Source organism: Monodon monoceros, unplaced genomic scaffold, assembly GCF_005190385.1.
Source record: "Monodon monoceros isolate NGI ecotype Baffin Bay Population unplaced genomic scaffold, NGI_Narwhal_1 Super_Scaffold_12, whole genome shotgun sequence".
NCBI classification, from domain to species: domain Eukaryota; kingdom Metazoa; phylum Chordata; class Mammalia; order Artiodactyla; family Monodontidae; genus Monodon; species Monodon monoceros.
This window is the reverse complement of record NW_021703768.1, coordinates 146,981,109-146,995,439: the sequence shown is the minus strand read 5'-3', so window position 1 is coordinate 146,995,439 and position 14,331 is coordinate 146,981,109. Positions and strand designations below refer to the sequence as shown.

Genomic DNA, 14,331 nt, shown 5'->3' with positions numbered 1-14,331 from the left:
TAACCAACACAGATTCCATTTCTGGAGCTGTAAAAAAATATCTCATTCGATCTTTGCCGGTGAGGTAGGAAGGATGAGTGTCCTTATCCCCATTTTTCAGAGAACACAAAGGCTCAAAGGGGCAAAAGACTTTCCCGAACTTAGTGAGGTCAGGGCTAAGACACCCTCTGCCGGCTTCCAGCTTCCTCCCATCCCACACTCCCACCTCTGTCATCGGCTGTACCTGCACCCAGGAGGTGGTCCGTGATCTGGAAGGATGTTCCAGAGGAACGGCCCTAGGACTGAGCCGAGATAGTGAGGGAAGATGGGGTTCAACCTTGGTGTTCCAGACGAGGGAGTGTGTGACAGACACATTTCTTCCTGTTCTCCTAGGAAAGTGACATTTTCGTTCTGATTATAAAAGAAAATACACAGTAGAAAATCTGGAGAATACAAGAAAGCTTCAAGAAGAGAATTTTTAAAGTCTTAACATATTCCTACCAACCCAGAGCAAGCCATATATGTACATGTTTATATATATATATATATATATATATATATATGTGTGTATATATCAGTGTTTTATAGACATACACACACACTTTATATACAATATAGTCCATCCACATTATTTGCCGGTTCCATATTTGGGAATTTGCCTACTTGCTAAAATTTATTTCTAATCCAGCATCAGTACTTGTAGTGTTTTCCCGGTCGCTTGCAGATGTGGGCATGTGCGTGGCAGCAAAAACTGTGTGGCCTGAGGTGCATGTTCCCAGCTGGGGTTGAACGAGGCAACCTCTGCCTTCTTGTTCCAGCTCTTATACTCTGAACAAGTGTCTTTCATGGTCTCTTTATTGCCACATTGTATGCATCTCGTGCTTTTTTTGGTCATTTCGCTGTTTAACATGGCCTCAAACCTAGTGCTAAAGGGCTGTCCAGTGTTCCTAAGTGTGATGTGTCTTTTGGAGGTGTTAGGTAAGCTTCGTTCAGGCATGAGTTACAGTGCCACTGGCCATGAGTTCAAGCTTAATGAATCAACAATATACATTAAATAAGGTGTCATTAAACAGAAACGTACGGCAAGGCTGTGTATTGATCATTGGATGAAAATGTTGTGATCAGAGGCTCACAGGACCCCAACCCTCGTTTCCCCTGGTTCTGTGTTCACTAAGTCGGCCTTCACCGTAATACACAAATGAAATATACACAAGCACACACATACACTTATATACTGTATACATAATTTTTTTGAGATTAGATTGTTGTTTCAGACTGTTCTTTTACCTAAGATAATGCCTGAACTTGCCCCTGTATCACAGAATTCTTTTAGTGGCACACAAACCTTCTTCATGCTAAGAGGGAAATTAACTAGAAGGCCAGTCCCCTGCGTCATAGCGGCCCTGGGTGGGCAGGTGGGCCCTAGAAGCAGGAGCTAGAGTGCGGACGGGAGCCGAGCAGGGCTCTCCCTGCCTCTCCTTTCTCTGCCTCTCCTTCGTTCGTCCCTCTCTGCAGACCAAATGTCTGTCACAAACTGGAGGTGGCTCAGGCTGCAGGAGCATCCTCTCGGATGGAGCTGATATATTCAGGTCTGATTTCAGGTTCCTGAGAAACTGACCATGCCTGGACCAGTCAGCTGTGGCTGTGAGATGGAACAAGTGGTACTTCTCATGGAGGTGGGGGTCCACAGATGAACTCTTGGCATCTGCCAGGGGGCTTTTTTCTTTTCTGTCTTCCAAAAGCAGTCTAAGTTGAAGAAAAGTGGCCTCTGGAGGCCCTGGGACAGGGTGGTCCTCAGAGGACAGGGGTCACTGTGGCCCAGGCTACATGACACCTAATTCCATCTATGAACAGGTGGGATTTCTCACCCTCTTTATGGCAGCTCCTGGCAAGTCAGACTGACCTGGGACTCCCTGGGATGGTCCTCACCCCCAGGTAGAGGAGGGAAGGCCAGGGCTGCTAAAGCCCCGGCACCAAGCAGGCTCACATGTGTGGTGGCCCAACATTTGCTCCCCTGCACTCAGGCTGAGGTCCAAGGGTTGGGGTGGGAGGTGGCAGGGTCTTCCCCCCCAGACACCAACGGGGAGGGATCAGGGCCCTGACTCACCCAGCAGCTGGGAGACCCGTGCCCCAGGCTCAGGTGAGCTGGACCTATGTTCCCAGGCCCTGGAGGGGCAGTCCCTCTGCACCCCCCTGGGGCCTGGAGAAGACAGTGGAAGAGGCAGCGCCCCGGGGGAGATGGGGACAGATGGGGACTGGAGGGTGGGCTGCAGGAGGGGCTCACCTGTAGAGACCACGAGCAGGGGCGAGGTCCCCTCCGCTTTATGTCCCTGTGTTTAGCTCACAGTGAGGAGGAGGATGATAGCTTCTTCTCTTTATGGAACATTTACCGTGTGCCAGGCCCCAAGCCCAGCACTCTCCATGCATTTTCTCATTTAATCATCACGCTGTTACGATCCCCGTTCTTCACGGAGCAGGAAGCTGTGTCGCAGAGAGGTAAAGCTGCTTTCCCAAGACGATGCAGCTAGTTGAGATGGAGGCAGAGGCTGAATCCAGGCCCTCCTAAGCCCTGAACTCAAAAGCCTCCCAGCAGGTTCTGAGGGAGAGGTAGAAAAATGAGCAGCCATCTCCTTGGTCCAACTGTGGCCCAGCTACTGGGTGGGGGCGTGATTCCCTGGTGCAGCAAGGCCGTCAGGGTTAGAGGTAACCTGGGTCAGAGACCTTGCTCTGCACTGGGTAGCCTGTGACCTCAGGCAAGTCACTGCACTTCTGAGCCTCCATCCCTCTCTAGGACAACGTGGGAGGTATTGGCCTGGCCTGCAAGCTCGCGAGGATTTGGGGGAGACCAAGACCCAGTCATCTGCCCACCTAGACCCCAAGCACCCTGGCGTGGCTGACTTAGAGGAAGTTTAGAAACCCAGGACTTCTGGCCCTGGTGACACAGAGGCCCTGTGAGCAACCCGGACCTGGGGAGTCTAGAATTTGCAAATCACGCAGGCCCTGATGCTGAGGTTGTGTAAGAAGGGATTTTGCTGGTGGCTAATTCCGGTTTAAGGCCTCCTCCGTGGCCCTCGGACACCAGTGTGGTCTCTGTGCTTGCTCATTCCCAGAGGGAGGGGTTGTGGTGAAGCAGGACAGGGGCCAGAGAGGGCTTGACTTCCTGGCATCTTCGTGTCTTCTTCATTTTTTTCCCACAAAGTACAGACTTTGCATTGTGCTCAGAGCTGGGCATACAGCATTCAGTGTATGTACAAGACAAGCATGGTTCCTGCTGCCAGCAGTTGCTGTAAAGTGTAGTCGACTTTGTGATGGGACAGTAGGTGCCAAGGGGACATGCACCAGGGAGGCCCAACCTAATATTGGTGGGGCGGGAGCAGTCAGGGAGGGCTTTCTGGAGGAGGTAGCACTTGAGCTGTGCCCTAAGAGTAGACTTGTAGACCATCCCACATTCTGGATTATCTGATTGTTTCCTTTCATGTCATTTAGCTTGCTCCTCTCCCTCCTGTACTTCCTATGAAGTGGAACTTAGGTCAAGAGACTTGAGATTCAGGTTAAATATTTTGGTGACAGTACTTGACAGAAGGTTTTGTATACTTCCTATTGCATCACCTCAGGGTCTAATTATCCCTCTTATTGGTCACGCTAGGTTTGATCACCTATTACAGTTGTGGTCGCCAGATCTCTCCATTGAAAAGGGACATTTTTCCCTTTGCTGCGAGACTAATCCCTGGGGTGATATCTTCACCCTGTATGACTCTCCTTTTCTCCAACAACCTTTCATCCCATGGTTCAGCATCCATCAAGGATCTTTCCAGAGTGGCTGTGCCATCTTGTTTTCCCCCCAGCAATGTCTGAGAGTTCAGGTGGTCCCACATTTTTGTCAGCACTTGTTTTTGTCAGTATTTTTTTTAATCTTAGCCATTCTAATGGATGCATGGTGATCCTTCATCATGGTTTTAATTTGCCTTTCTCTAATGGCTAATGATGTTGAATATCTTCTCATGCACTTACTTGCCATCCATATATCCTCTTTTGTTTTTTGTTTTTTTTTTTGCGGTAAGCGGGCCTCTCACTGCCGTGGCCTCTCCCGTTGCGGAGCACAGGCTCCGGACGTGCAGGCCCAGTGGCCATGGCTCACGGGCCCAGCCGCTCCGTGGCATGTGGGATCCTCCCGGACCAAGGCACGAACCCGCGTCCCCTGCCTTGGCAGGCGGACTCCCAAGCACTGCGCCACCAGGGAAGCCCTCTCTTTTTTTTTTTTTTTTTTAATAAATTTATTTATTTTATTTTTGACTGCGTTGGGTCTTCATTGCTGCACGTGGCGTTTCTCTAGTTGTGGCGAGTGGGGGCTACTCTTTGTTGCAGTGTACGGGCTCTAGGTTCTCAGGCTTCAGTAGTTGTGGCTCGCAGGCTCAGTAGTTGTGGCACACAGGCTTAGTTGCTCCGCGGCACGTGGGATCTTCCCGGACCAGGGCTTGAACCCGTGTCCCCTGCATTGGCAGGCGGATCCTTAACCACTGCACCACCGGGGAGGTCCTCATGTATCCTCTTTGATGAAGTGTCTATTCCGATCTTTTGTTTATCATGTACTTGGGTTGGTTGTTTTCTTACTGTTGAGTTGTGTTTTTTTGTTTGTTTTTTTAAAATATATTCTGGATATAAGTTCTTCTTCAGATAGGCAGCACGTGTTTTGAGGGCTACACCAAGGAGAAAGTTATAAGTGTCACTTCCAGGGAGCATGACATGTACTATGTAAATCTCTGAAGGAAATCTGCTTATTTACTTATTTACTTATTTATTTAAATTGTGATAAAATATACATAACATAAATGTTACCATCTCAACCATTTTCAAGTGTACAGTTCAGTAGCGTTAAGTACATTCACATTGTTGTGGCAGCCATCACCACCATCCACCTCCACGACTCTTCATCTTCCCCAACCCATTAAGCACTAACTCCCCATTCCCCTTTCCCCAGCCTCTGGCAACCACCATTCTACTTTCTGTCTCTATGAATTTGACTACTCTAACTACCTAGTATAAGTGGAATCACACAGTATATGTCTTTTTGTGACTGGTCTTTTTCATTTAGCATAATGTCCTCAAGGTTCATCCATGTTATAGCATATGTCAGAATTTCCTTTTTTAAGGCTGAATAATATTACACATTTTGCTTATCCATTCATCTCTCAGTGGACGCTTGGGTTGTTTCTACCTTTTGGCTGTTATTGTGACTAATGCTGCTACGAAAAAGTCTGCTTTTAATTCCTTAACACCAGGCCACTGAGTATTAACTGGGTTTGGGATATAATCCAAAAGCCAAGGTCAGATGTGTTAGGAATACTTTGGTTGCAAGTAACAAAAACTAACTCATACTGACTTTAAATAAGAAAAAAGGTTTGGGCTTGTGTGTGTGGAATGTCCGGGATGCCGGGTCCAGGGGTTCAAGCAGTGTCACGGGACATACGCCACTTTTCTCTCCCTCTGAGCTCTGCTTGCTTCTGTGCTTTCTACATCTTAAATCACGGTGTAGAGTTCTCCCAGCTCGCCACTGCAGTGGGGAAAAGGGTCTCTTTCCTGATCATGCCATCAGAAGTCCCAGAATTGAGTCTCATCAGCCTGGCTTGGGTGACGTGCCCATCCCTGAACCGTTGTTGGGATCAGGGACTGGTAGATTCTGGTTGGCCAGGCTTGGGACACACGATACTCCCTATCACAAAGACTAGGGGAGGGAGAAAGGTGACCCTCCAAGGGAAAGCAGGGTCTATTACCAAAAGGAGAGAGGAGGTACCAGATAAGGAGGAATACCGGATACCTGCCATGAGGGAAAAGCGAACTGCACAGCTCATGTGTACCGGGCATTGGCAAAGCCCTATATGTACCTTAGTTATTGCAGTGAGTCCTCAGGGGAGATTGCTGTCCTCATTTTAGAGAGAAGGACACTGTGGCCAGAGAGATTGGTACCTTGTGAGTTTCACCCAACAGCAGGGCTGGTATTAGAACCCAGTGCATGGGCTCTTTCACCAGCCCCCAAACCGTGGGCAAGGCCAAAGCCCTACATTGGGACAATTCTCATCAAAAAGTTAGATCTGTGCCTAAAAATGCAGACATTGTGCTCAGAGGTTGATTCCAATAAACCAGTTAGATCTGCTACAGAGTTCTTGTACCATAGGGACAGAACTTTAAAAATTGTAAACAGGGCTTCCCTGGTGGCGCAGTGGTTGAGAGTCCACCTGCCGATGCACGGGACACGGGTTCGTGCCCCGGTCCGGGAAGATCCCGCATGCTGCAGAGCGGCTAGGCCTGTGAGCTGTGGCCGCTGAGCCTGCGCGTCCGGAGCCTGTGCTCCACAACGGGAGAGGCCACAACAGTGAGAGGCCCGCGTACTGCAAAAAAAAAAAAAAAAAAAAAGTAAACAAGGGCTTCCTTGGTGGCACAGTGGTTAAGAATCCGCCTGCCAATGCAGGGGACATGGGGTCGAGCCCTGGTCCAGGAAGATCCCACATGCCACAGAGCAACTAAGCCCATGCACCACAACTACTGAGCCTGTGCTCTAGAGCCCGCGAGCCACAGCTACTGAGCACGTGTGCCACAACTACTGAAGCACGCCTAGAGCCCGTGCTCCACAACAAGAGAAGCCACTGCAACAAGAAGCCCACGCACCACAACAAAGAGTAACCCCCGCTTGCTGCAACTAGAGAAAGCCCACATGCAGCAACAAAGACCCAACTCAGACCAAAATAAATAAATAAATAAATATTGGGAGATTGGGATTGACATGTATATACTAATATGTATAAAATGGATAGCTAATAAGAACCTGCTGTATAAAAAAATAAATAAAATTCTAAAATGCTGTATAAATAAAATTTTATAAAAATTAAAAGAAAACTAGAAAATATTACTGACAGAAATGAAAAAACACCTAAATAGAGTGACACACCTAAATAAATAAATAAATAAATATAACTAACTAACTAAATAAATAAATTTTTTAAAAATTGTAAACAAGAGATGAAGAATGAATTACGTAAGCAGAATTTTTTTTTTCCTGTTTATGGGTGTATGCTTTGAGTTGGTTTTAAAATCTTTGATGATCTTTTATTTTTTTTTTTTCTTGTTTTTAATCCACATTGGCATTATCCTTCACAGATAGTCATACAGACTTTGTTTATACATCCCCCAGGATGGGGACCTTTGGTAGGGTATTTTCTGGGACTCCATTTACCCATCTGGAAGGTGGGGCCATTGGGTTGGCTGAGTTCCATGGTCCCTTTCAGGTATGGAAAAGCCCCCTTGCTAGTTTCCCTGCCCCTTTTCAAAACCATTTTCTGCACAGCAGCCAGAGGCCTATATAGATGGATATTTTTTTTAAAACATACATTAAATTATGTCAAACGCTTCCTCCCCAGCCCCCTGCACCCCTCAAAACTTCAATAGAATAAAAATCCCTCACCGTGGCCTATAAGCCCTATAAGACCCTTGTGATACAGCTGCTGCCCCTCCTGGCCACGTCCCCTTCCCTGACAGCTCTGTCCTGCCATAATGGTCTTCTGGTTCCTCAAACGTTCCAAGCGTTTTCCAGCCTGCGTGTCTTCGTTTGTACTTTGCATTCTGTCTGGAGTACACTTTCCTCAGCTCTTCCCCAAGCCAGTTCCTCAACCTTCAGGTCTCAGTTCAAAGGCTGCTCCCTCAGAGGGACCTTCCCTTCCAAGAACACCCACCGCCACCATCCCCATCCTGTGCTACCACAGCAGGCTTTGGGGTCCTTCCTAGCACTTACTGTAACTTAAATTACATACGGATTTCCTCATCTGATGGTTTATTGCCCATCTTCCCACTGTCCAAGGGCAGGGTCTGAGGCGGTCCTGCTGCTCATTGTGACCCAGCACCTGGCAGAGGGCCTGGTACACAAGAGGTGTTTAATAAATGTTGTAGAGTGAATGAGTGAATGGGAGCCATCGTTGCTGCGCATGGGCTTTTCTCTAGTTGCGGCTAGTGGAGGCTGCTCTTCGTTGCACTGCGCGGGCTTCTCGTTGCGGTGGCTTCTCTTGTTGCAGAGCACGGGATCTAGGCGCGTGGGCTTCGGTAGTTGTCGCACGGGGGCTCAGTAGTTGTGGTGCACGGGCTTAGTTGCTCCACGGCATGTGGGATCTTCTTGGACGAGGGCTTGAACCCATGTCCCCTGCATTGGCAGGTGGATTTTTAACCACTGCACCACCAGGGATTCCCCTGCTTTCTTTTTAATAAGACTAATGACTATTCAGGTGGCTTTGGAGACAGCTCTTTTTGTCGTAAAATCACTTTTCCAGGGTGTCTCTGCCTCCCAAAGGATGCCCTGCCCTGTCTTTTGGCTCTATGCGGTACCCAGGACTAGTGGACACAAACAAGGCGGAGGGAGGTGGGATACCTGAATCCCTGGTGTTGAAATAGTCTGTCTTTCTGAACTGGGGCCGGTAGACACTGGGGACTCAGAGTGAAGGGTACTAAGATTTCTTGAACTTTTCCTCTCTGCAAGGAGCTCAGAGCTTTACCTCTGATAATCATCACAATTCTATGTAAGATGGGCTCGATGACCCCGTTTTACAGATGGAAACTGAGGCCCTGGGGGTTAGGAAATTGCGTGAGTCTAGAGTCCAAATGCCTTCCTTCCTGCCTTGCTTCGCTGAAATGAAATAGATGTTGGATTTAGAGTGGTTGTTCCTGGTGAACCCCTTAGCTGGGCATTCAAGGGCACCTCCCATCTTGTCTTGATTTGTCTTTACATTTTTCATCTCTTCTCACCTGGAAAATCTTCTCCCATGAGTCCCTGGTGTTCACAATGGGCTCTGGCCCTGGCCCCCCGTAGCTCCTCCTTTTCCTGTTTTGAATGAAGGTATCCTAGCAAGAACTCATTTGGGAAGAGACTTTGTCTAAAACCGCTTTGGAAACCACTGCTAGGCGTGGTCCCCCGTACTCCCTGAGCTCGTCTTTGCTCCACCATCATCCCTTACCACCGACGGTCTCTTCTTTCCTCTCCTGCTATCTAGATCTACATGTCCTTCAAGGTGCACCATGATGACTTCAAGCTTCAGAGATCTCTCCCGCTCCCCTTCCTGCATCCGTCAGGACTAAATTACATGTGTCAGAAACCCAGCTTAAACTGGCTTCAGAAATAATCCCAGAGTGTGGGTGTTGCCCAGGATTTACTGGCTCAGGAAACTGAACAGACAAGGAGTAGATAGAGCTACAGGCAAAGCTGGACCTAAGGGTCAGACTGTGTCATCAGGATTCCACTGATACTGGCCTCATTCGCAGGCAGCCTCCTCCCAAGCGATGATGAGACGGCCCCCTGGCATCTCCACGTTGCATCCTAACAGCCTAGCAACCTCAAAGAAAGAGAGCTTATCTTTCTCAGGGGTCAGAGCAGAAGTCCCAGGGCTGATTCTTACTGGCTGTGATTGGCCCGGCGTGGGTCATGTGCTCACTCCTCAACCAATCACTGTGGACAGTGGTACCCACCTTGGTGTCTAAGGGACTGTGTTGAGGTAGGGAAGGAGGCTCCCAGGAGGAAAGTCAAGGCACTCTGGTTGAAGGAAAGGTTAATCAGTACCGGGCAAAAAAATAACAGACGTCCCCTGCGCACATGTTACTTATCTTCACTTATGCACGTGCTGTCTCCGCAGCTCACCCTCCACTCACGGAGGCAGGGGCCCTGCCTGTGTACCCCCATGGCCTCTTTAACAACACCTAGCCTCTCGTGTTTATATAGCATTTCTCTGTTTCCAGATAGCTTTCACATATGTATGTTTTAAGTGTCAAAATTACCCTGTAACCACAGATAATTCGTGCAAGCCAGGAATGGATGTGCTGATCCCTTATCCCTTGAGTATCCAGGTGGTGTCCAGGGCCACCAGAGCCCCCAGCCAGATGCTGTGACCTCCTGCGGCCACCTTGGTTTGCCCGCATTTGTTGTCAATGCATTATTTTCTGTGTGTGCTGTGACTTGTGACAGAGGTTGAAAACATGGCCCTGTGGTTTATAAAGTGGCTCTCTCCGTCCTCCGTCTTAATCGAGTCCTCACACTATCCCGGGAGGCAGCGGAAACAGGTGCTGTTAACCCAGTTTACAGAGGGAGAAACTGTCATGCAGAGGGAAAGGATGAGTCAGCCCAGGCCCCAACTGGAGAAAGTGGCGCGATGGCTTAGCTTATGAGAAATACAAGAGAGCTAAGAGCCGCAGGTGGCTGTGCCTTCCGACAAGTCAAAGTGTTAAGGATGATACTGACAAAGCAGCCAGCCCTGTGGCTCTCCGAATTGAGCGGGGAGTAAGAAATCGTGACAGTAACAACATCTCCTGAGATGAGCAGGGCGCTTATGCTTTCCTACACCTGATTTCATGTAATCCTTTTTACAACTCTCAGAGGTGGGGGTATTTAGACCTATTTTATTGAAGAGGAAGCTGGGGCTCAGAGAGAGCAAGTAACCCGTCCAAGTCATACCGCTGGTCAGGGGCAGAGCTGAGATTCAAACCCAGGTCTTTCTGACTCTGAACTGCTTTGGTCTTGAGTCCTGGAGATGGAAAGACCCCCTTGGTGTTCACACCTGTCTCCATCCCTCTCTGCAGGTCTACATCATCCGTGTCACGTGGTCCAGCGGCTCCACGGAGGCCATTTACCGGCGCTACAGCAAATTCTTTGATCTCCAGGTAAGGATTTGGGGTCTCCGGTGAGCTACAAGGTGGGAAAGAGTTTATTTGGACTTACTTTCCACTTTGACCTCAGAGCCACAGTGTTCTTGTTTAAAATGATGTCTATGCGCTCACCTCAGCGGCACATATACTAAGATTGGAATGATGTAGAGAAGATTAGCCTGGCCCCTGTGCAGGGGCGACACGCAGATTTGAGGAGCGTTCTGTATTTTTCAAAAAAGGGTCCATCACTCTGGGGACATAAGTAATGGGCTGTATTGCCTTATGCTTTGATATTCAATATTTTCCAAATAAAAGAAAGGCTCCTGTTGACTGCTCTAGAACGGAGGCTGATCTGGAGATCGTTTCTGTTGGCCTTGAAGTGCAGATCTTGAACTGGTGTAGTCGTGTTGAGTGCGTTCAGACCTCGTGGACCTGTTCTGCTCTCAAGACAGACCCACGTCTGTTGCCTCACCTTGGCCTCCTCTCCCCATCAGCCTCCTTGCTCGGCTCCTAAAATGCCTGCCGTGTTCTCAGGGCACCGTGCTCGCCTTCTCCACTCCTCTGAGGCCTTTGCATTAGCTCTTCCTCACCTGGAACACCTCCTGCACCCTCCAGCCCCCTCGTTGTCTCATCCTCTGGGAAGCCTGGTGTGACTTCATTCCCTGGCCAGCGAAGGCCACCTCCTCTGCACCCCACAGCTCTGCATCCCTCTGTCCTGACTCTGTATTGAAGTTGTCTGCCTGTCGCCCTCTAAACTAGGACTCTCATGGGCAGGAACCACATCTTCATTATCCTCTCTTTCCTTCATGTTTTATTCAAGGACACTGTATGTATCCAGTGAATGTTTGGTGAATGAATGAATGAACAAACGAAGGAATGAACTATAACCCCCATGAGCACCACCAGTCTCACAGGAAGCCTATGTGGACAGCTCTGTGTAAGCCCCTCCCCAGGAGGGTAAAAGATCTCTAATCCATGGGTCAGCAGCATTATCCTGACGTCACCAAAGGCCAGCAACTCAAAGCAAGTGTGTCATGAAAAGTCACAGTGCCTGATATGATGTAACAAAGTTCTTTAGAAAACACAGACCTCAGGAGGAGATGGGAACTTGCCCGGCTTCCTGAATCCATGAGTGTTCCCTGCCACTTGGTGAGGGGCTCACATAGCTCACAGGCCAACGTAAGGCCTCATCGAGATGACTGTCTTCTTTCCCTCTGTGTACCAGTTAGGATCCTTTGGTTGCAAGGGACAGAAACCCAACTCAAACTGGCCTAAGTAGATGGGGGGATTTAGGGGGCTGGTGTGACAGAATGTCCTGGGAGAAGGAAACTGGCAGGCTTCAGGTGAAGCTTGATACAGGGTTCTCCTCTGTGTCCTCTCACCCAGCTTCTTCCTCTTGTTCTGAATTCCCAGTTTCCTGATGTTGCTTTATCCTCAGATCCCACATGGTTGCACAATGCTCTGGGCTCACACTTAGCAGGAAAGAGTGAAAGGTCACTTTGCAGAAGTCCCAGCAAACACAGTGTTGTGTTTCATAGGCTCATCTCGAAGCCAGTCGGTATGGTTGAGGAATGTGATGCCCAGTGGGCTTATCCGGTCCCTGCTCTGCCTCTCAGTCAGGGAGGTGGGGACTGAGACCTGGAGAGAACAGCTGTGATCCGATGTAGAGAAGGTATTGTGGGGACATCAGGAGACAGCCTGGGTCCTCCACACACCAGCCTGTCTTTCTGCCTTCCATGTTCTCTCTGGAGGTGATATTAACCACCGTCATCCTTGGTTGAACAGACCTAATCTGTTCCTAAAAATGTCAAATAGAGAATTTTCAGAGCCTGTGCTCCAATATTTTAAAAGGGGGAGGGGAGATAATAATATGCCCCTAACCTGTTTCCCCAGTATCACCAAACAATCTACATTATAAATTGCCAAGTCATTGCATACTGGACAGCAATTGACACCAGTTACCTAATTACTTAATATGTAATGAACTCATAAGTGATGTTTTGTGTTCACTATGCAACAAACCAAACAGTATCATATACAAATGATATTTTTCTTCTGGTCCGCAGCAAACATGTACCAAATGTCAATACTCAAAGAGGCTCTATGTTAAAGATGTTAAGATACCATCTAAAAGGGACTTGGCAGGAGCAGACAAGGGCATGGGCGGGGGAAGGGCTGACCCTGGAGGAAAGGCAGGAAAGATGATAGCAGTAATGCCCAACACCTCCGAGCGTGGTCCTGTGTGAGAAAGACAGAGATCCATACCCCCTGCTCAGACGCAAGAGTGATCTATGTAGATCCATTTCGGCAGGTCTTTAGAGCGTGGGTGTCGGGTAAATATTTTGCAGGTTGCTAGACTGATTTTTCGTGCACCGAGGGTCCATGTTACAGGGGCAGCGGTGCTACCTATATTTTTGCTTTCAGAGGCCTCTTGCCTGCCTGATGCTTCCAAGAAGGAACAGAGGGGGCAGAGATGAGTGACATGGGTGATTGCTAGCCTAGGGATTATTGGCATCCACAGAGCAGACACCCACTCAGCTAGCTTAGGCAGAGAGAAGTGGGGGTGGACTGATGAGAGGAGGCCAGTGTGCCCCCATGGAAACCAGAGCCGGGAGCACAGCCGGCCTCACAGGGGCCCGGAACCAGCAACAGAATGACCCACTGGAAGCCTGGCAGCTCCCGGGCCGTGTGTCACGTGGCCACAAGCTCTCCCATCGAACCTGCTCCCTTTCCCGCCAGCCCCTCTGGACCAGCTTCTTCCGCCAAACAAGCACCTTCAGTCCCCAAGTTGACGTGCCCTTCCCTGTGTCAAGGCACTGGAGTTGGTGGGTTCGGCTCCAGTCTCTGGGAGAGAGCATCTGATTGTCAGCCTCCTGGGTCAGAGTCCACCCCCCCGAGCCTGCTAGCTGTGGCCAGAGGGGTGGGGCGGGTGGGACAGCATCATGAAGAGGAGGAGATTCAATGAGAAGAGGGTGGGGAAGAGGCCCTGGTGGCGCGGACAGAAATGCTCACTGCTGCCCTTTGGCAGCCTATGGGCCAGGCAGTGTGTGGGGAACTTGACTGTGTTACCGGGTTCCCTATTCCAGCCTCGCCCAGGGCTTCAGACCTTGACTTCTGGGGTTAGGCAAACCTGGGTTCATTCACATCTCAGCTTTGCCTTTTCAGGTCTCAGCTCAGTGTCACCGCTGTATGTTTCTGAGCCTCAGTTTCCCCATCCACATACCGTATTAAGAATGAAAGCACTTTGCTCACATTTGTCGTGACAGTTCAGTCAGTTGTGCTTTGCTCGGTCAAGCGTTATCTGTCATCTGCTGTCGCTCTGCTCACATGGGATTTGCCCAAGGTGACATTGTTTGGGAACGTTTTCGAGCCAGGGTTGGATCACAAGGCAACCTGGTCTGAAGCCTGCATTCCCTCCACTCTCCTGTTCTAACTCAACTTTCTTATTTCTACCAGAACTTAAAAGTGAGGTTTCCTTCCCTCCAACCCCAGCATAATTAGTAAGAATTGGAGGTTTGCTGCAACATAGACTCCCCTCCTGTAACAAAGTCTTCTAAAGACAGGGCTTAAGCCAGCTTTAAAGAGTCCCAGATGGGCAACTGGAGTGGGAGAGTCCTGGAATTCCAGAGGGTCCTGCTGTCCTGGAAATGGCCTGCCCTGCCCCCCAGCCCCACACCTGGG

The 14,331-nt window shown here is 49.2% G+C and overlaps 1 protein-coding gene and 1 non-coding gene across 3 annotated transcripts in view; both read left to right on the top strand.

Moving 5' to 3' along the window:
* Positions 1–14,331, top strand: part of SH3PXD2B (SH3 and PX domains 2B) — a 111,919-nt gene that overhangs the window by 21,157 nt on the left and 76,431 nt on the right. For both annotated transcript variants that reach the window (XM_029218050.1, XM_029218049.1), the window contains exon 2: positions 10,585–10,665. In XM_029218050.1, coding sequence (XP_029073883.1) covers positions 10,585–10,665 — 81 coding nt within the window. The remainder of the gene's footprint in view (positions 1–10,584; positions 10,666–14,331) is intronic.
* Positions 10,775–10,881, top strand: LOC114893477. The gene has a single exon (XR_003792903.1). It is a non-coding gene; the product is annotated as a U6 spliceosomal RNA (small nuclear RNA).